Source organism: Natator depressus, chromosome 2 (assembly GCF_965152275.1).
Source record: "Natator depressus isolate rNatDep1 chromosome 2, rNatDep2.hap1, whole genome shotgun sequence".
Taxonomy (NCBI): Eukaryota; Metazoa; Chordata; order Testudines; family Cheloniidae; genus Natator; species Natator depressus.
In genome coordinates this window covers 61,318,891-61,341,165 of record NC_134235.1, presented here as the reverse complement: position 1 = coordinate 61,341,165, position 22,275 = coordinate 61,318,891, and the positions used below count along the sequence as shown (strand labels likewise).

Genomic DNA, 22,275 nt, shown 5'->3' with positions numbered 1-22,275 from the left:
AATTTTACAATGAGCGCTGCACACCTTCCAGCATACACTTGGTCCTGCCTCAGTGTAGCGGGCTGAACTAGATGGCTTCTGAACTAGATAATCTACACTTCTATGATTCTATAGAGCCCACTGAAATCAATGGGGGTTACCATGAATGAGCACAGGGGACCATCTACATGAAGGTCCATTGTAGGATCAGGGCCCGTGAGGTTTCCCATTGCCCAAAGAAAACATGACAACTAAAATACTTTTTCAGTCTTGTTTTCTTCTTCAGGTTTTCCTGACTTTTTAAAATTTAACAGGATGATGCAGCTTTATTATAGTATCAACAAATTATAACCTTGTGGTTTATTTTAAAAAATAGTTTGCTGTGCAATATACCATCGTTTTAAAACAATGGAAAAAAGTATTTTGGAGAGTATGCTATCCTATCTTGATTTTAAACTAATCCCAAAGAAAGAGAACCCAATATTATCGTATCAGAATGCACTAACAACATACTGTATCACCCTTTCTTACATTCGTAATCAAAAGAGATAGTGCTGAATTGATAGCAACATTAGAGAGAGAATTCACATTATTTTTACTTCCTTTAAAAATGTTCCATTTATTTTTCTGTGTGAGATGGTTTTAGGGTTAATTTTGTAGCTTCTTTCCCCCAAGGTCAATTACTAGTAAAGAGTAATTCAAACTGCTGGTCATTTGTCAGGTATCAAAGGAAATAATGCCCCCAAAATAAATTAATTCTGAATTTACTATAGCTGGGCCCATGCTAAGTTTAAATTTACAGTAAAGGTTTGTGAGTCTTAACTTGTGCATACATTAGAAAAAAAAAGGTACTCATTATAATGTACATATATTCAGTGAAATATCCACACTATAAAAGAAGAAAAGGAACAATCCTTCCAAGATTTGAGGCCTAATTCTGCCCTGCTGAATGGGTAAAACTCCTTTTGACTTTAATGGGAGCTGCACATGTGTAACTGAGGACAGAATTTGGCTCTGCGTACATAAAGTAGCCACTATTGAAAGTCAGCAATTACCCCTCGGTAACATAGTGGTATGTGAGATTCCATAGTTATTTCCTGTTCTGACTGTGGATACATATACCATGGTGTGGTAATTATGAGTACATATTGGATTTCTACATTCCTGTTGAAATCAATGGGATTCCACAAAACACATATCAAGGTAGAATTCCGTCCAAGGTCTTTGTTAAAGAAACACTTTTGAGTGTTTTTAAGTTACTCTTTGTTTGTTTTACTATAATGTAATTCACTAATTAAACAATGCGGCACTGGGGTCTTAGAGTTACTTCCTTTCTTTTTCTAAAAATAATCATGGCAGGCTAGTGGCAGTGTCAGGAGCAGAACTGAGGTTTCGTGACTTTGCTCAAGTCACTAGATAAGAGGTCTCCCTTACTAGACTGCAGGACGTGAATGTATTTTCAAACTCAGAATAAGCGCTTCTTTAACCTTGTAACTCCAGGATCCCCAAGATCTTTGTTGGAGATCTGAGTGTTGCCAACCTTCAGCGCTCTCCCCACTCCAGCTCTTATACCTTTTCTCTTCAAGGCCCTTTACTGAGGCCACCATCTTTCTGATCAAGGGCTGGAAATAAAAACCTTTGGTGTGATTTTTAATAAGTATACTGGAGCGCTATTAACCCTAAAGAAGGTAGCTAGCTTTCCAACTTTGAGTTTACAGGGTAAACAATTTTAAGTTAAGATTTTTTAATTAATATTAATTTAAACCATCTGTGCACCATCTGCTTATATCACATGCAAAATACAAGTTTCTTTGTGATCTTTAATCAGACATTTAACAAATGCACATCAATTCTGATATTTTTTTTAAAATAAGCAACATGATTCTAAGCAAATGATTCTTCAAGTAAACAACATCATTTTAATAAATAATCTTAAAACAATGTTTATTCAATGTTAGTGTAATTACAAACTTTTAGAAAGAAAAGACTTCACTCAGAATTTTCTATGATTAAGGGTGTGCCACAGATGAACATTTCTATTAGTCTTGTTTTCCAGCAGATAAAAAAGTGCCAAAATATAATTCATTTTTTGAGAAGTCAAATTCAGCTTCCAGGCCATGTCACTGCCAAAAAGTCAACAAAGTATAGAAATATATGACACAAGAACTCTGTTACCGTATTTACAAAATTCTAATGAGGGATGTTTAACCCATACATAGAGAAGGCAAAAATTGCTGGTTTAAAAAAAAAAAAAAATGTGCAAATTGTTAAGGTACCTCCAATAAAGACCAAAACCTATAGGTCACTAGTTGCGGTTATAAAACGGTTGAAGTGTTACTAGCAACTGGAACCTTTAGTGATTTCTGTCCTACTTGCAAATAGAAGAACTACATAGCTATACCTGTTTAACAGTGTATTCATATTTGTGTACAGTGTTGTGGCTGTGTTGGTCCCACGATATTCGAGACACAAAGTGGGTGAAGTAATATCTTAAACTGGACCAACTTCTGTAAAAAGATATTACCTCACCCACCTTGTGTCTGTAACATATTGTCAATTATCTGGTATAATAATGTAAAAATATCTCCTCTATCTACATACAACCCCTCAGGAGCATTTTGGGATCTAAAACCAATCAACAAACTTCACTGATTTCAACTAAGTTGTTGTAAATAATATTAGGATTATAATTTTTTTTTTGCATGGGCTAATTAAGCATCTCTCGCTCTCTTTTTTAATAAAAAAATTAAATCATTTTATTTCCCTCATTGGGCTCTGTTTTCCCTTCTACAGAGTAGTGTCCACATACTGGTTGTAACAGGCACTAACAAATGCAGGTCTTCCTACATTTTTGAGTCATTATTCAGCACTTTAATAGGCATGGCCCCCAAATACCCTCAGGAGCTACCTCTCACAAGTGAACCCATGCCATCAACAAAGATACCAAAATTTTGGTGCTCACCACAGCTTCCATCTGACTAGCTGTAGGAGCCAATTCCCAAATCTGCTAAAAAGTGCAGGATAACAGACCACAAGCTCTCCAAAGCAGTAGCTTTAAATATTAAATCCATTTATACAGAATCCACTGTAACAATTTAAAAGTCCTTTGTAGCTGTTCAGAAATGTCTGTGGACACTAAAATCCTTTTTCACAACCATTTGAGAAGACGTATCTGTACAGGAAAGTTATGCGCAAATTCCTCCTAGCTTAGTAAACTGAGTAAACTCTTCTATTTAATAGCATAAAAACAAGTAAAAATAGCTGAATATTTAACTTGTTCCTGTAAAAGCCTTCAGATTCCTTATCCGTCTGTGGACATGTCTGTTATTCTCTTCCCAAACCTTCAGCTTTTATTACAGCCACTACTGAGAATGTCTAAGATATCTCCGTTCAGCTTACACAGTCTCCTCAGAACAAAAGATTGATGTAGAAGATATGAAAATTGTCAACTGTTGGTGAATCCTAGCACATAAATCAGTATTTGTATGATAGTTAAAACATTATTATAATAATGCACTCTGGGCCCTTTTTAATGCTAATTAGGAATGACAAGCACTTCATATGATAAATAATGATGTAAGTTATTAAAATAATGTTTGCAACGGACTTCAGTGCTTAAATAGTTAAGATAAATTACTTTTCATCTAGTTTTGGATTGAAAAGATTTTTAATGGTATATATGTATATAAATTTTTAAAAATGTACTAGGAGCGCTTTTGAAGAGGCTAAGCGTACTTAGTATAATAATTATAAGATGTAGATTATCTTCTTTAAAATTGAGATTGGTTAGTCAAAAATATACTACTACAACATCCAGTATGGTTCCTAATCACATATCAGTAAAAGTAAACAAAAAGTCTTATCATGAAAAACAACTGAAAGACTTTTCAAGGGTCTTCAAGTTCTTACCTAGCTGGCTGTCTATTTGTTCTTGATCCTTATCAAGTAAAACGGTTGGGTTTGGAAGTACTATCATATAGAAACAACTCTTTTTAAAAAAAAAAAAAAAAAAGACTATCACATTTACGTAATCGTCCTCTTATTAGGAAGATTTTGCTGAACTGTTGACAATGATGTACAGTAGTGCTTCGCCGGTATGACGTTTGGGGAAAACGATTCTGCTGCACCACCACACAAAACCAATTAGAGAACTATTTTCTGCGACAGGTCAGGAATTTACATTGTTTCTCAGAGAAAGATGTGCTTTTTAATTTCTTTATTAAGATGACATCCATGTCCCTTGCGACTTTTCGGAATGACAATCATTTGCTCATCACATGGGAAAGTACAATCAGTGAAATCGCATTACCGGTACGGGGCAATGCCAGAAACTCCAAGCATCGTTCCACATTTTCCAAATGAACTACTTTGAGAATTGATAATTAGAACAATATATATTGATAGAATTTTTTGACAAGACCTTTATTCACCCACCAAGGGGGTAAAGTAATGATAGTACATATAAAACAGGGGAAGTTCTGTTTGCTGCACACACAAACATCATCTTTGTCAAATCACTAAAACATCATGAAATCCAGTGTGTCTTGGTATCTAAGGTTATGATATGAAGTACTACCTAAGCTTTAAATAAAAGAACCAAACCAGACAAAACAAAGCAAAAACAAACAAGAGGGTTTGCTACTATTTTTCTTTAGTGAACTCTCAGAATTCAATGTTTTCAATATAGAATTATAGAAAGTGACGTTAAAGTAATATCATGGATGTAACATAAATTCACAAAACTTGGGATATTCCAAAATAGGGAAAAATTTAGTTGTGTAACTCACTCTATTTGCTTCACTATTTTAAGCACATATTGTATTAATCAATGAATCCCTCTGTACAATATCTAGGGATGAGAAAATGGATTAAAGGCAGAATTTTTACCATCACACTGAGATGGGATTTGTTAATTTAAATCTCAGTCACAAATTACTTTAACAAATTAAATCACTAACCCTTTTCTTATATTAAAATATGAAAAAGGGAGAGAGAAAGAAATGTCCCATTGACACACAAGTTCTGAAGTGTAACTGTACCCAATTTTATTAGTATATTCATTAGGGCTGTCTTGCTTTGAGTTATTATTATTATTAATTTGCATTCAGAAGGAGCCAATATTTTATAGACTATGAAAGTATATGAACAATAGTAAAGATTGTATTTTACCAAAAGTAGTTTCTGTGCATGTGCTGTAGTCACTTTATAAATGAAAGAACTTCTTTTAAGTTTCAAAACAGCAAAGGAATGAATTAAGATAACAAAACTTGCAGCTTGTAAAATTGTACATCTAAAAATTAAGCAATTTTCGGTTACACGGAGAAAGAGTTTCAAAGATGAGCATCCTGTTTGTAAACTGATAACTTGAAACTGGTTGAAAAATGGTTTGGTTTTTTATTTAAAAATTTAAATATCTAAAAATAAAACCTTTCCCTGCTGCTGGGACATTATAGAGCAGACTTCATTAAGTCCACATTTTGTTCTGAAACTCCCTAAAAATATGGGAATGGTAGAAAAAATGAGAGTGCCTCCACTATACCAGTGTTAATTCATGCTACTGTAAAACTGTTAATTTGAACTAGGATCACAAAAGTTAGAGAAGAAAAAGACCCATTAAATAACTGAGTCTATCTACCTACACATATTAAAAGATATAAAGAAAGCATTAGGGGCCATCCTACATTCCTGTACCCCAAAGTTTCCAAATGAAATCAAGGTGATTTTTTTGAATGTCAACCAGTGCAAGATTAGGCATAAAATTAAGAAAATATAAAGTGCTGAAGTTACTGTATTTCAGATCATTATCTCAGACTCTATTATTATGCTATTGTCAGGACGTATGGTTAGGCAGGAAATTTCCACGTTCCAATCCTGATTGTATCAATGAGTCAATGTGTCACTCACTTCCTAGTGCTCATGTCAACCCAGATGTAGAAGTGGGTAAAAATATATATTCTGTACAATTTTTTATGAGTGTTTTCTAAATTTGATCTAATGTTTTCCTTTGCAGTGTTAAGATTACATTAGTTCTCACTTCTACAGAAAACACAATCTATAGTAAATATTCTATCTACCTATACTATATGTGCTGGCATAACATGTGTGCATATACTAACTCACACTGTGTGTGTGTGTGTACACACACACACAATTATAGTTGTAATTATATATAATACACATTAAAATATTTCATTTCCAAAGTAATTTTCAGTGGTCACGTGGCTCTAAAACTTAGAACTGTAATAAGTACAGATAAAGGCTTTTCAATAAATAAAATATAAAAATGTTAATAATTAATTTAATTGACACAAAAGTCGAGAGAAATAGTAAAATGCTTCTCACCAACAACGTATACAGTGAAAACGTCTCCGAATTTTCGTTGCTGAGATACCAAGAATTTGAAAACATCTTTCCTAAAAGTTAAGGCCTTCCCAATGAAAGGAATCCAACCATTTATTAACGGGGGTTCTCCGGTCCTCCTGTTAAAAACATTAGAGAAAAGGGTATTAACTTTGGCATGATAGCAACTCATATACACTTGATTACATGCACTATATATATATATATATATATATATATATATATATACATACACACACATATACACACATATATACACACTCTCAATATAAAATGTACTGTAGAGAAAGTTCTTCATATATGTTGGCAGGTTAAATCTAATCACACCTCTGTGCACAAAAGGCTTACTGTAGCGATTATGAGAAATAAGACAGAAATTGAGGTGCTTTTACTACACAGCACAACGTCTTCCTATCAATCTCATAACGTTATATATGATCTATGGAAATCTACATTCTATAGAAAATCCTTAGATATGTGGTAATGAAAGTGTCATAGCAAAAGCTCTCTCACACAGTATTTTGCATGTCAATGTAAACTATATCAGAAGGCAATTATGATGGATTTAAGTAATTAGGAGGCTGACAGACCATAGAAAAGGGTAGCCGTATAGATTTTTTTATACTTTACCTATACCCCCAAATGCTATAATTCTAACTAAGCATTTTTAAACATCAGAATAATAATGACCAAATTCTTAACACAGTTTTTAGTATGTGTCTCTCTACAGTTCTTCTTCTACCTGTAAGATAGACATTTATGTGAATGGTTTATAACTGCTTTTCCATATAATTATATATGCCAACTTATGAGAAGCATACACTGTGTATCGCTTATATTTTAACAATAGTAGAGTGACATTTTAAGTTATAAGTTAGTTTTTTCCTTTTTTAATGCTGACCTACCATCCTATTCATAACAGCAAGTTTCCTCCCTTAGTACTGATATTTAGTTGCCTGAATATGACTTGAGCACAAAAAGCAAGTCTGCTTTAGAAAGGATTAAAACAAATATTCACGAACAACTGATTCTACAACCCATCTGTGAAGGTGACTTATACTGCATGCAGAACAACTCATTCTGATTAATCACAAGATATTTACTAGCTTGAATCTCATCAAAGATCAAGGGATCACAAGCTTTACTACTGTCATACACAGCATGGATTTTTGTGTAGCGGGGTTAACCCTATCACAGTCTCCTATTTTTCCATAAACTGTTATAACAGAAATTAAAAAAAAAAAACACATAATTGTGCCATATCAATATTTAGCTCTTTAAAAAAATTAAAACCTCGTTTTGATGAATGCACATGAATGACATAAGCCATATGACTTGATCTCTTCCTACATTTTATACTAACTGAACACACTCATTTTTCTAATAATTATATATAATAGCTTGGGATAATATTTTTTTCCTTTCACAAGTGCTGTACTACAATTGGAAAATATTTTTTGTAGCCTAAAAATATGCACTGGATACTATGACTTTTTTGATGTGTGTGTGTGCGCGTGTGTGTGCGCGTGCCCAGGGTATTTCTCTTTTATACTTTACTTAACCAACAAACGTATCATACAACCTCTAGCGGCCAGTACCAGCATTATTTGTTCAAGTGGCACAAAAATGGCCATGGACCAAAGAAAACTTTGTAACGGTTAATTCTATTTAAAATGAAAACAGGAAAAGAACTAATCTGAGATTAGACAGAGGGCTCACCAAACCTGGAACTATGACATCTTACACCATACCCTTAATTATCCTCTCAAAGCTTGTAAGGAATCTGGATGGTTTACCAATTTTTTTTTCCAGACTATTAAGTCCCAGCAATAGCCTGCTTTCACTTCCTGGGGTGGACACTACACCGCACAAGTAAGATTGTGACAAATATTTAGATAGGCTTTTTGTCATATTTTAATTTAATGCATCTAATTTCACCCTCCATGCTCTGTCATTCGGTCAAAAGCTGTATTCCTCACAAGGTTTCCGCGGGGTAAAAAAGATGCTGCTCAGAAATCCAGGGGAAAATTAACTTAATGCTCCAAGTCTGTGGGATCACATCAGGGAGACATTTTGCTATCACAAAGACGTGAGGGTCATCGTTTGCTTCAGACATGTTTAGCTCAGCAGCAATAAGCTTAACACTGTTAAACACCATGTCAAGGCTATGCGTATTTCAAAGGAAAATATAACGTTAGTTCAACTTACGACCCATAGTAGACTGATAACAGAAATGTGTCTTCATTTTTACCTTTACTTCTCTTAGGAAGATGGAGGTCACCTTAATGACTTATAGATGTCTGCTGACATATAGCAAAGGGAATAGAGAACACTATATATATATATATTTTATAAGCTCCCAAAATACAATGCTTCGCTGCACAAACTTTTAAGCAGTATAATACACCTGATTTGGGCTTCCTAAGCCATTCTCAGCTGTAATAAAGATTTCAGGTAGATATCTGACAGTACCTATTGACTAGAAATGATAAGTTGGTTTTAAAGCTATTTGAAAGAGCCATAATACAAGCCTCTAGAAACATTTAATATTTGTTTAATTATTTCTTTCAACTCCTAATTCATAATTCACTTTTTGCAGCCTTTACAAAATATTACAAAAGCCAAAGTTAGGTTGTCCCAAATGGGCTGTTAATATACGTATATAAGAACTAAAAATGTTTTTTAAGCATTTTCTTCTTAGCATTGAGAGAATAAAAATATTGCTCTGACTTTTTAAAAAAACAAAACAAAAAATTCAAATCTGAACTGTTTAGTTTGCAAATTTATCAGTAAAACCAAGTTTGTATTCAAGATATCAGAGCTACTTACTAGCATTGATGTGATTTCTGTGTTACAGTGCACAAGACAAGTCAGATCTAGCTTAACTGTTATAATAGTTTAATTCAGTCAACATAATTTGTAATTTATAGTATTCTCAGGCCTTTTCAACCGTCCTATTACAGCTTTAAGGGCTCATTCTGCCTGTGTCCTTGGGTAACTTTACTCACCTGAGTAGTCTCACTGAAGTCAATGACACTAATCAGGCAAGTCAAGTTTCTCATATATGAAAGTGGGGTTTAAAAAATAAAACATCAGAAACACATTTATCTTGTAACTTATAATTCGACAGACTAGTTAAGATGGGTAGTGAAAACCATGCTATCAGTACTATCAACAATTATTAAATGGAGAGGAAATGTAAAACAGCATTATGCAAAGGCATTTAGCTATCATATACTGTTTGTAAATAGCAAACACAGATTATTAAAAACTGCATTTTTTATCATCTGAAAGCCAACACTGTTCCTCATTACCAGGTTACAAGATTTTTATTGCATCTATTCAATGCAAGGAGCAAAGTTTTGGAATTTGTTGATTGTCTTTTAAGAGTTTTTTCCCCTTTGGTCACCCAAAAATCTAATCACTGAATGAGCTGTGATTATTTAACTACTAAGGCAACATATTATTTTAAAAATATGAAGATCACACCTATGTCACAGTCATGCTCACCAGCAGAGAGTCTCTAAAACAGAGGAGGACAGTGGACTTGAAAAGCAAATGGTGTGAAGTACAGCTAAATATCAATAAAAATACAAATTAATTTTTTAAAAATTGGAAGTGCCAAGTCCTCAAAATACTTTTTTTTTTGGCGGTTAATATAACTGAATAATTTGGGAAATCAAATTTGGGACACCGTTCGTTATATTCTGTGGATGTAAACGTACTGTTTTTTCACTGAAAAAGAAAAAAGATCCCAAAGTTCGCAAGTATCATTATATATTGCCAGTAGATATCTGCAGTACAAAAGCTATTTTTTTCCCCATATAAAAATATTTAAGGCTATTCTTTTTTTAGTTACACTGGTGTAACTTCATCAAAGTCTACAGGGTAGTCTGGCTGTAACTGAGAGAAGAATTTTGCCATTTCAGGAATTATTTGTTTTCTAAAAGACAGCAGATGCCTATAATTCATCTCCAATTTATGCAAAAGCCAATAGTGTATCTATTGGTATAGCAGATGAACAGGTTAATTTTTCTCTTTGCACATAATAAATCATAAGTGCGTTAACACTCATAGTTGCATTTCATGAACATAAACCTTCTGTTTAATAATATGTGTTTACAACCAGAATCAGACATATAGTAATCTCTTGCCTGGGATAAACATTAATCCAGATCTGTCTAGAAAAATTATACAATTCATTACCATAAGTAATCTCTATTGTGCCCTGTATTTAACCTTCATCTTTTTTCCTGTCCTATAATCTTGCAAATCCACTGGTGGTGTGCGATTGGCATCTGGTGTTAGCACAAACTTTGTTGCACAAAGAACAACTGAAAAAGCCCCACATGAAAGTGTCACTCTGCCGGATACCAGTGATTCAGCTGAATACTTCCAACCGACTTTCATTGAAGTTGCTGATAAAGGTCTAATAAATATTGCTTGTCATGAAGAAGGACCTTTTCACTTTACAAAACATCACTGCCAAAAATTTAAAGCTACTGATTTCAAGCTTGATTTGATTTCTTGGTGGAGAAGTTAATTCCCTGCTCTAGTACTTCTCATCAAAGTATTAAATGTAACCACAAAGTAAAAAGCAAGCTATGCTGAATTTTTAGAAAAGGCAATGTATCGGTACATATGTAGAACAAAAGCTATTATGAACACGTCAACACAGTTTTTGGTTATTCATAGGTTCTATCATAATATTTAAACAACAAGACATGACAGGCAGTGTGTTTCTGGGGGCCTATGAACACTTTGACTGAGATGTGAAGAATGAGGCCACAGGCTTCATCCCCCAGAAAGGTAATCCCCAGAAACGTGGTGCCTGTAGTGTCTTACTGCATTAGGAAAAAGAGAACACAGGACGTTTAGGACAGTGTGAGGCTAGCAAATCGATGTATTTTAACTGACTCCTCTTTTGATTTAGTAGTTATAGAATCCTACCATATTCATGTCTGGATACTATAGTGTTAGGTACTCTATATGTAAATGGATAGAGAGAATATTATTTTCTTCTAATTATTTGTTCAAACTTCTCAAAAGTGTCTATAACACCAGCAGTTATTTTTCTGACTTCCAGTGATGGCTTTATTTCACATAGGAAATTACAGAAAGAATTGCCATACTGTAGCAGATATCTGGTACATCTAGTTTGGTAACCTTATTCTAACTAGGGATGATACTTGAGGTTTTAGAAAAAGGCAAAACTAACAACAACAACAGCTAAACCCCAAACCAACCTGTAATGCACGTGTCCAATTGCACCATGACAAACATTTGACTCCCATAGGCACTCAGGATACTTGCTACCTGAAGTGACTGGTATAAATACAAGATGCATAAAGATAAGACTTTGCTCTGAAGCATGAGTTTTGATTCTTTTTATAACACTGATATAGCATGCAAAAACACAAATGTTCTTAATGCTCATAAAATTATCCATTCCTTTAAAATATCCTATTAAATTATTTACCTTGACAATTTCCTGTAGCCATGAATTTCCCATGCTAAACCGATACTGTATTAAAAATGATTCCCTGAGAAACTAGTATGGGAATATGCAACTATCACAGTTTCAGGGTAACTGCACTGTATTTCCCCCTCTGTGGTCCCTTGAGGGCACTCACTTAAAAGCTTCCAGCTCCCAGCCATCACCTCTCCTGGTAGGAGACCAACATCTCACTCACTTCTGACTGGGGGCTTTAAGGCTGTAAAGCTTCGTAATCCATACTGTATTGTTCCCAGCAAGCCAGTCTGCCTCAAAGGCCAGCGCCTGTGCTTTGTTTTCTCTCAGATGGCTATAACCAGTGTATTGCCAGCAGTTACAAGTTACCACAGAGCTCTTTCTAAGCAAGCACCTTTATTTTGAAGGTAAAAGCATCACTGAGAAAGCATATAAAACAATAAAAGAACCTGCACACATGCTAAAAAGCTTTGCAGAGGTCACCCCTAACTCCACCCTAGGGTTCTGCTAGGTGTCAGTCCTTCAAATCCCTCAACTGGGTTTTCCCTGTGGTTACAAGTTCACATCAGTCTTTAGATCAGGAACCAATATGAAGGTCCCGAGTCAGTTTAAACGCAGGCTATTTATCCAAAAGTCCTTTCTTTGTATGTTGGTCTCCAGAGAATCCAGTTTGAAACAGAATATGCAAGCCTCCTCTGGAGGTGGTACCTCTCTGGAGATGTTATAACCCGTGTGATGTGCTTTAATCATTCTCTTACAACTTGTTGGAGGAGCTGTGGTAACTTTCCTCCTATGAAGTACATCCCTGGCCCACAATGTTACATTAGCATATCAGACACTTAATACAATATGGTCTCCCAAAGATATTTCAGGAAGTTGCCCTGTCACAGCAACCTTTTACTTTGAATCATCAGCTCACATACATCCTAGGGTGGTGATAACCACATGTTGTTTCTGTCTAATGATTATATGGCTTATGTGAAGTGAAATGATTGCAACAGTCCATTTCTTAGTGGTCAGATATGGCAACCACTCAACTTTCTCATCCATAGATGTCTTCCCTCCAGAACAGGTTGAGGCATAATGATAAGGCAGTTTGTGGAAGGTTGCACTGTTTCTGCCTATTCTGTACTTGGGTGTCTAGATGTGGGGATTTCATTTTTCACCAAAAAGAAAAGGAGGACTTGTGGCACCTTAGAGACTAACCAATTTATTTGAGCATGAGCTTTCGTGAGCTACAGCTCACTTCATCGGATGCATACTGTGGAAATTGCAGAAGACATTATATACACAGACACCATGAAACAATACCTCCTCCCACCCCACTCTCCTGCTGGTAATAGCTTATCTAAAGTGATCATCAAGTTGGGCCATTTCCAGCACAAATCCAGGTTTTCTCACCCTCCGCCCCCCCACAGACAAACTCACTCTCTTGCTGGTAATAGCCCATCCAAAGTGACCACTCTCTTCACAATGTGTATGATAATCAAGGTGGGCCATTTCCTGCAGAAATCCAGGTTCTCTCACCCCCTCACACCCCTCCAAAAACCACACACACAAACTCACTCTCCTGCTGGTAATAGCCTATCCAAAGTGACCACTCTCCTTACAACCTGCATGAAAACCAAGGTGGGCCATTTCCAGCACAAATACAGGTTTTCTCACTCCCCCACCCCCATACACACACAAACTCACTCTCCTGCTGGCAATAGCTCATCCAAACTGACCACTCTCCCCACAATGTGCATGACAATCAAGGTGGGCCACTTCCAGCATAAATCCAAAGTTTAACCAGAACGTCGGGGGGGGGGGGGGGACAAGGGGAAATAGGCTACCTTGCATAATGACTTAGCCACTCCCAGTCTCTATTTAAGCCTAAATTAATAGTATCCAATTTGCAAATGAATTCCAATTCAGCAGTTTCTCGCTGGACTCTGGATTTGAAGTTTTTTTGTTGTAAGATAGCGACCTTCATGTCTCTGATTGCGTGACCAGAGAGACTGAAGTGTTCTCCGACTGGTTTATGAATGTTATAATTCTTGACATCTGATTTGTGTCCATTTATTCTTTTACGTAGAGACTGTCCAGTTTGACCAATGTACATGGCAGAGGGGCATTGCTGGCACATGATGGCATATATCACATTGGTGGATGTGCAGCTGAACGAGCCTCTGATAGTGTGGCTGATGTTATTAGGCCCTGTGATGGTGTCCCCTGAATAGATATGTGGGCACAGTTGGCAACGGGCTTTGTTGCAAGGATAGGTTCCTGGGTTAGTGGTTCTGTTGTGTGGTATGTGGTTGTTGGTGAGTATTCGCTTCAGGTTGGGGGGTTGTCTGTAGGCAAGGACTGGCCTGTCTCCCAAGATTTGTGAGAGTGTTGGGTCATCCTTCAGGATAGGTTGTAGATCCTTAATAATGCGTTGGAGGGGTTTTAGTTGGGGGCTGAAGGTGACGGCTAGTGGCGTTCTGTTATTTTCTTTGTTAGGCCTGTCCTGTAGTAGGTGACTTCTGGGAACTCTTCTGGCTCTATCAATCTGTTTCTTCACTTCCGCAGGTGGGTACTGTAGTTGTAAGAATGCTTGATAGAGATCTTGTAGGTGTTTGTCTCTGTCTGAGTGGTTGGAGCAAATGTGGTTGTATCGTAGAGCTTGGCTGTAGACAATGGATTGTGTAGTGTGGTCTGGATGAAAGCTGGAGGCATGTAGGTAGGAATAGCTGTCAGTAGGTTTCCGGTATAGGGTGGTGTTTGTGTGACCATCACTTATTAGCACCGTAGTGTCCAGGAAGTGGATCTCTTGTGTGGACTAGTCCAGGCTGAGGTTGATGGTGGGATGGAAATTGTTGAAATCATGGTGGAATTCCTCAAGGGCTTCTTTTCCATGGGTCCAGATGATGAAGATGTCATCAGTGTAGCGCAAGTAGAGTAGGGGCATTAAGGGATGAGAGCTGAGGAAGCGTTGTTCTAAGTCAGCCATAAAAATGTTGGCTTGCTTTGGGGCCAACATTCTGGGTGGACTCCTCCTGAAGGTCGAAACAACAGACTGGACTTCTATATAGAGTGCTTCCGCCGACGTGCATGGGCGAAATTGTGGAAAAGCAGCATCACTTGCCCCATAACCTCAGCCGTGTAGAACACAATGCCATCCACAGCCTCAGAAACAACTCTGACATCATTGTCAGCCTTTTTGATTAAGGAGGTGCTGTCGTCATCATGAATAGGTCGGAATATGAACGAGAGGCTGCTAGGCTTTCTACAAGCCATTACCCTCTGATCCCACTGAGGGTTACCAAAAGAAACTACACCATTTGCTCAAGAAACTCCCTGAAAAAGCACAAGAACAATTCCGCACAGACACACCCCTGGAACCCCGACCTGGGGTATTCTATCTGCTACCCAAGATCCATAAACCTGGAAATCCTGGACGCCCCATTATCTCAGGCATTGGCACCCTGACAGCAGGATTGTCTGGCTATGTAGACTCCCTCCTCAGGCCCTATGCTACCAGCACTCCCAGCTATCTTCGAGACACCACTGACTTCCTGAGGAAACTACAATCCATTGGTGATCTTCCTGAAAACACCATCCTGGCCACTATGGATGTAGAAGCCCTCTACACCAACATTCCACACAAAGATGGACTACAAGCCATCAGGAACAGTATCCCCGATAATGTCACAGCAAACCTGGTGGCTGAACTTTGTGACTTTGTCCTCACCCATAACTATTTCACATTTGGGGACAATGTATACCTTCAAATCAGCGGCACTGCTATGGGTACCCGCATGGCCCCACAGTGTGCCAGCATACTGGGCTGTCCTTCAGGATAGGTTGTAGATTCTTGATGATGCGCTGGAGAGGTTTTAGTTGGCGGCTGAAGGTGATGGCTAGTGGCGTTCTGTTATTTTCTTTGTTGGGCCTGTCCTGTAGTAGGTGATGTCTGGGAACTCTTCTGGCTCTGTCAATCAGCTGAATTGGAATTAACTTGCAAACTGGATACAATTAACTTAGGCTTGAATAGAGACTGGGAGTGGATGGGTCATTACACAAAGTAAAACTATTTCCCCATGTTTATTCCCCACCCCGTCCACACTGTTCCTCAGACGTTCTTGTCAACTGCTGGAAATGGCCCACCTTGATTATCACTACAAAAGGTTTCTCCTCTCCTCCCCTCCCCCCACTCTCCTGCTGGTAATAGCTCACCTTAAGTGATCACTCTCCTTACAGTGTGTATGGTGACACCCATTGTTTCATGTTCTCTATGTATATAAATCTCCGCACTGTATCTTCCACTGAATTCATCTGATGAAGTGAGCTGTAGCTCACGAAAGCTTATGCTCAAATAAATTTGTTAGTCTCTAAGGTGCCACAAGTCCTCCTGTTCTTTTTTCAACCAAACAGGCTTTTAACCAAGCTATTTGTGTCTTTTAAGGAGACAAACAAATAGAACTCAAAGTTTGCAATGGTCAAAAGGCTAAACTTGCCACTACTTCTGTCAGGTCAGAGACTTAGCAGAGCAATTTAAACACTGAGGCTCTAATTGGTGGGAGTTAAGCAGTAGAGGTATTTCCCTGGGTTAAAACAGCTCTTTCTGCTCTGTTACGGGGAAGAGACAGCAACACAATTTGAAAGAATGAGAAAGCAAATGCTGTCCAGCACAAACACACAGCTACTCAGGTTTTTTATTCCCTATTGCACAGGATAAAATCAATCAACCAAATACACTCAGTGAACCCTGGAAAGCACCAAAAATAACATCCTCCACCAGCAACACAATACACACACATATAATAATAAGGTTTAAAAAAGTCCAGGACAGCCTTTCTGCCTGACAGTTCAAATTTTGATTTCCCAAATCCAATCTCTATCTTAACAAAATACTGAAGTAGATTGCAGACCAATCAATTAAGGACACTTAGAAAATGTATTTATCTATGTAGGGCCCGTTTGTGACTGGTTCTCATGTAGGATGTGTTAATGGTGGCACCTCTCCCTTACAGCATCCATACAAAGATCTATGTGTGACCCAGGAACATGTTGGTGCCAAATGGCAGAAGGCACAGCGGATGCACAGAGTTTTACAGGTATTCCCTGGGTCCGATATATCCATAATAGTTCAAAGGGAAGCATGTGAGGTCTCTACCAAGAAAAAGTAGTTCACAGATGATCATAATTGTTACAAGATGTCTGTATGGGAAATAGTTTAAGAGATATGTAAAATATTAGGTTCCAAAACTGTTGAAGTAAAGCTTAGAGACAAGGTGGGTGAGGTAATATCTTTTATTGGACCAACTTCTGTTGTGCAAGAGACAAATGAAGCTTGTCACCCGAGTCAAAGCAAGCCCCTGAACAATGAACAGCCATGGAGACAGGCTGTCTGCGCCAGGTGTGGGCCTGAAAACTTACAAACAAAAAGGATGCCCAAGATACGTCTCTGAAGAGGGGACCTCCTGGGGCAAGAGACAATATTCTGTAACTACATACAAAAAGAGGAGAGGGGACAAGACTTTATTCTTCACCAAGGAGACAAGCTGACAGTGTGTCTTGTCCCATGAAAAAGGTATCACAGCCTGCATGTTTGGAAAGCACTTGTGAGCAACACTTACTGAGACATGAGTATCCTGTTCATTAAGTCTAGTCTCTAAAATGTGTTATGACTTCATGTTATATGTAACCATTTGTTTCCAATACTTCTACTTGCTGTCACTCAAATCTCTATACAGTAACTCCTCGCATAATGTTGTGGTTATGGTCCTGAAAAATGCAACTTTAAGCGAAACGATGTTAAGTGAATCCAATTTCCCCATAAGAATTAATGTAAATAGGGGAGGTTGGGTTCCAGGGACATTTTTTTCACCAGACAAAAAACATATATAATACTGTACACAGCAATGATGATTGTGAAGCTTGGTTGAGGTGGTGAAGTCAGAGGGTGGAAGAGGGTGGGATATTTCCCGGGGAATGCCCTACTGCTAAATGATGAACTAGCATTTGGCTGAGCCCTCAAGGGTTAACACATTGTTGTTAATTAGCCTCACACTCTACAAGGCAGCACGAATGGAGGAAGGGGAGACAGCATGGCAGACAGAGACAGAGACACATACCCTGTGTGTGGGAGAGAGAGATGTGCATTGCCCCTTTAAGTACGCTGACCCCATTCTAAGTACATTGCCTTTAAAAAAATCAAAGTGGCCAGCAAGCTCTCTCTGTCCTGAGCTCTGTCCTGTCCCCATCCTGCTCTATATGGAGAAGGCGTTAACAGGGGGCAGGAGTAGGGGGGAGGGGGACACCCTGACATTAGCCCCTCTCTTCCCCCCTCCCCTTCACAGCAAGCAGGAGGCTCCCAGGAGCAGCTCCAAGGCAGAGGGCAGGAGCAGCATATGGCAGTGGGGGGGGAGGGACAGCTGAACTGCCGGCAACTGGTAGCCTGCTGAGTGGCTGCTGCACAGGGAACTTAGGGGAGCAGGGAGCTGCTAGGGGGCTGCCGGTCCACCCTGGTTCCAAGCTCCCACCAGCTAGCTGCAACAGGCTGCTCTTTCTTTCAATATCTTCATAAATGATCTGGAGGATGGCGTGGATTGCACTCTCAGCAAATTTGCAGATGATACTAAACTAGGAGGAGTGGTAGATACGCTGGAGGGCAGGGATAGGATACAGAGGGACCTAGACAAATTGGAGGATTGGGCCAAAAGAAATCTGATGAGGTTCAATAAGGATAAGTGCAGGGTCCTGCACTTAGGACGGAAGAACCCAATGCACCGCTACAGACTAGGGACTGAATGGCTAGGCAGCAGTTCTGCGGAAAAGGACCTGGGGTGACAGTGGATGAGAAGCTGGATATGAGTCAGCAGTGTGCCCTTGTTGCCAAGAAGGCCAATGGCATTTTGGGTTGTATGAGTAGGGGCACAGCGAGCAGATCGAGGGATGTGATCGTCCCCCTCTATTCGGCATTGGTGAGGCATCATCTGGAGTACTGTGTCCAGTTTTGGGCCCCACACTACAAGAAGGATGTGGATAAATTGGAGAGAGTCCAGCGAAAGGCAACAAAAATGATTAGGGGTCTGGAACACATGACTTACGAGGAGAGGCTGAGGGAACTGGGATTGTTTAGTCTGCAGAAGAGAAGAATGAGGGGGGATTTGACAGCTGCTTTCAACTACCTGAAAGGTGGTTCCAGAGAGGATGGTTCTAGACTATTCTCAGTGGTAGAAGAGGACAGGACAAGGAGTAATGGTCTCAAGTTGCAGTGGGGGAGGTTTAGGTTGGATATTAGGAAAAGCTTTTTCACTAGGAGGGTGGTGAAACACTGGAATGCGTTACCTAGGGAGGTGGTAGAATCTCCTTCCTTAGAAGTTTTTAAGGTCAGGCTTGACAAAGCCCTGGCTGGGATGAATTAGTTGGGGATTGGTCCTGCTTTGAGCAGGGGGTTGGACTAGATGACCTCCTGAGGTCCCTTCCAACCCTGATATTCTATGATTCCTCAAGCAGTGGACAAAGCAGGAGGCTGCCAAACAATGTTATAAGGGAGCACTGCACAACTTTAAACAAGCAAGTTCCCCTCCCTAATTGATCAGCAACGTAACAATGAAACAACGTTAACTGGGACAACTTGAAGTGAGGAGTTACTGTATTCTGTTAAATAAACTCTTACTTGTTTTCACTATAAATATTTTTAAGGGCTGTGTGTTAAGCGGAGCGGTGATCCGAGATGTAACTGGTGAGTTGGGGTGTACTGCTTCTTTGGGAGCAGCAAGTCTGTCAATACTGAGGGTGAAATGGGCTGGATACTCCAGGGAAGTGCTCAGAGGGCTCAGGGATTAGAGTGTGACTGTAGAAAGAGAGAGCGTCCTGTGTAGGCCTAGAAGGGAGCCCATGTGTTGCCCATGGCTGGTGGAGTTGAGGGCTGATCTATGATCAGGTATGCACAAGGCTTCCTCATGTTAAAGGCAGGTGGAAGCGAGGTGCTTAACAACCACCTTTGTAACCCTAACGCTAACCCTGGTCTGGTGTGCAAGGCTGAAAACCAGTCTCTTACCAATACTTCTCAGTATCGCTGGCTGGAAACTGGAATTTCCTTTCTGCATGAAATTCCAAAATTAAAAAAAAGGCCATTCCAAAACACAAATGGAAATTGCAAAATTTCCTGCACAACGGGATTTCTGAAATTTCAGTTAGAAAAAGTCAAAACAACATTTTGGGGAGATGGGCAACTCAAGAAACCTGTGAGGCACCTGGTAGAGTGCCCGGGAGCCAGGGAGCCTGGACATGCAGGTTCTCCATCAATCTGCCAGGGAGAGGGGGAAACCATGGAGCTGGGAATGATTTTCTAACACAAAATCTAAATTTCTGGCAAAGTTGAAATCTTCCCATGGAAAGTGAATTTTCCACAGGAAAGTCATTCCAATGGAAAATTCCCATGCAATACTACAGCCTGTGATATTTGCAATCTCTGCACTTGGTGATCACAGACACTGCTTCCTTCTCTCATCCACATAGGCACAGAGTCCCAAACTGGCTGAGGAGAACTTGTCCATCCTCTCTCCTTGAGTTGATTTGTGGAACACGCTGCACCAGTCCTAAAGGACAGTACAGCCTGCGCAGACACTTTGGGAAAGATGATGTCTCAGAAGGGCACATCTCTGAGCAGTGAAGTACACTGTTCCCCTTGGGGTGGTGTGATATGCTTTGTCCTCTACTCAGGCCAGTGCCTAAATGTCATGCTTTGGCCCTTAACAGGTATTAATTTAAAAGAACTTCAATGTATTTCCAAAAAAAATAGGTTTGATAATTGGAAAATATATTCCTTTAGCTGGTCTATGTCTGCCTTTTTCAGGTACTTAAGTATAGGCCCTATTCTAAACAAAGGCAAACGGGTTAAATTCAAATGAAACTCTTCTGTGTCTTAGATTTGTCTGAGCTAATTATGTTTATGCTCTGGAACGTATCCTAAAACTGGAGCTAAAGGATACTGTTAATCAAGTTAAAAAAAATACATTCACCCTCCATTAATAGAAAGATGAAATATTTTACAAATTTAATTGTGCATTAGTTTTGGGACTACAACTAGAAATTCTTTTTAAAAATCCACAAATCTTAAAGGACCAATTTGAACACTGTTTAATGAACAAATTAGTAACTTAGAGTAAAATATGTACTTGTTCCTGAATGGTCAAATAATTGTCTTAGGTTAATTAAAATATTTTATGGTATTTTTCAACAAGTTGATAATTCCAACTTGGGTAATTCCCAGAGTTGGTTTAAAACTGAACTGCAGATCCAAACCACCCAAACTTTAGGGAAGTTCAGATTTAGATGTCAGTTTCATGGGCCTAATTCTTCACTCCTTTGTGAGGTGGTTTACACATATGCAGAGTGTAAAACCTTACTATTTTGATCAGGTAGCATTTGCATGCTCACTTTGCACAAGTGTAAATGACTACAGTGCAGTACAGTGCTAGACACTGGTGAAACGGGGCAGGCAGGTTGGGCCTCTCCATATTGGGATCACATGGAACACCATGTTCAAACACCAGATCTATTTCCTAATGCAAACTTTCTTGGATCCAAATCTCGTAATTACATTTTGTCTACCTCCGTCATTTTAAGTGGGCAAAGTAGCCTCTATTTCCTGTCCCTAACATATTGTTTAAGGCTGCTGGGCACTGGTATGGCTGAACATTTGAAATTTTAATGAAAAACAGTCAACATTTTTCAATCAGCTCCTCTGGGCACCATTAAGGTGGCTGCCATGTTCCACATGATAAGTGGCTGAATGCCAGAGGTAGATGAAGTGATGTCTATATGTAGAATTTGAAATCCACTAAAAAGTGTTAAGTTTGTGAAAGTTTCATTATAAACCAAATAATAATAATGATAAAAATGTTAACCCCTAAGCATTTCCACTGTTGAGATAACAGTAGTATTGGCTTTAATGAAAAGGAAGTGTTCCCCAGTGGATAAAGCAGGAGCAAGAGACTGGGATCCAGGACTCCTGAGTTCTCTTTCAAGTCCTGCCACTGACTTCTTGCGCATTTAAATTCTCTTCATCTCCATTTCATCATTTGTATAATGCAAATAATGATATTTACCTAGCTCATGGTAATTTTTTCAGGTTCTAAAGTACCTTGATGTCTCAGACGAAAAGTGCTATGTACTGCAGATGCCACTTATTTTATTCATGACAAAAGGATGGATACCAACAATACCACATATTGATGGAGAATTTTTCAAAATTTAGGATGAAATCCTGGCCCCATTGGAGTCAATGGCAGTTTACAAATCACTTTAATGGGGCCAAGATTTCTCCCAGGGTGTCCAAGTTGTACTGACAAGATAAACATGTGGGTTATATTGTTCGGCTATACTGAAAGGACAGGAGACATTTCATATGGTTTTAATCAGGCCACAACTTTATTATTAGATGCCTGGGACTACCTGGCAGATAAAAGTATACAGTACAGGTAACC

General features: G+C 38.7%; 1 protein-coding gene across 1 annotated transcript in view; it reads right to left on the bottom strand.

Annotated features, from left to right (window-relative positions):
• CYP7B1 (cytochrome P450 family 7 subfamily B member 1) overlaps window positions 1-22,275 on the bottom strand; it is a 178,878-nt gene that overhangs the window by 18,793 nt on the left and 137,810 nt on the right. Inside the window, exon 2 of the mRNA XM_074944310.1 lies at window positions 6,322-6,458. Within this exon, the coding sequence (XP_074800411.1) occupies window positions 6,322-6,458 (137 nt within the window). The remainder of the gene's footprint in view (window positions 1-6,321; window positions 6,459-22,275) is intronic.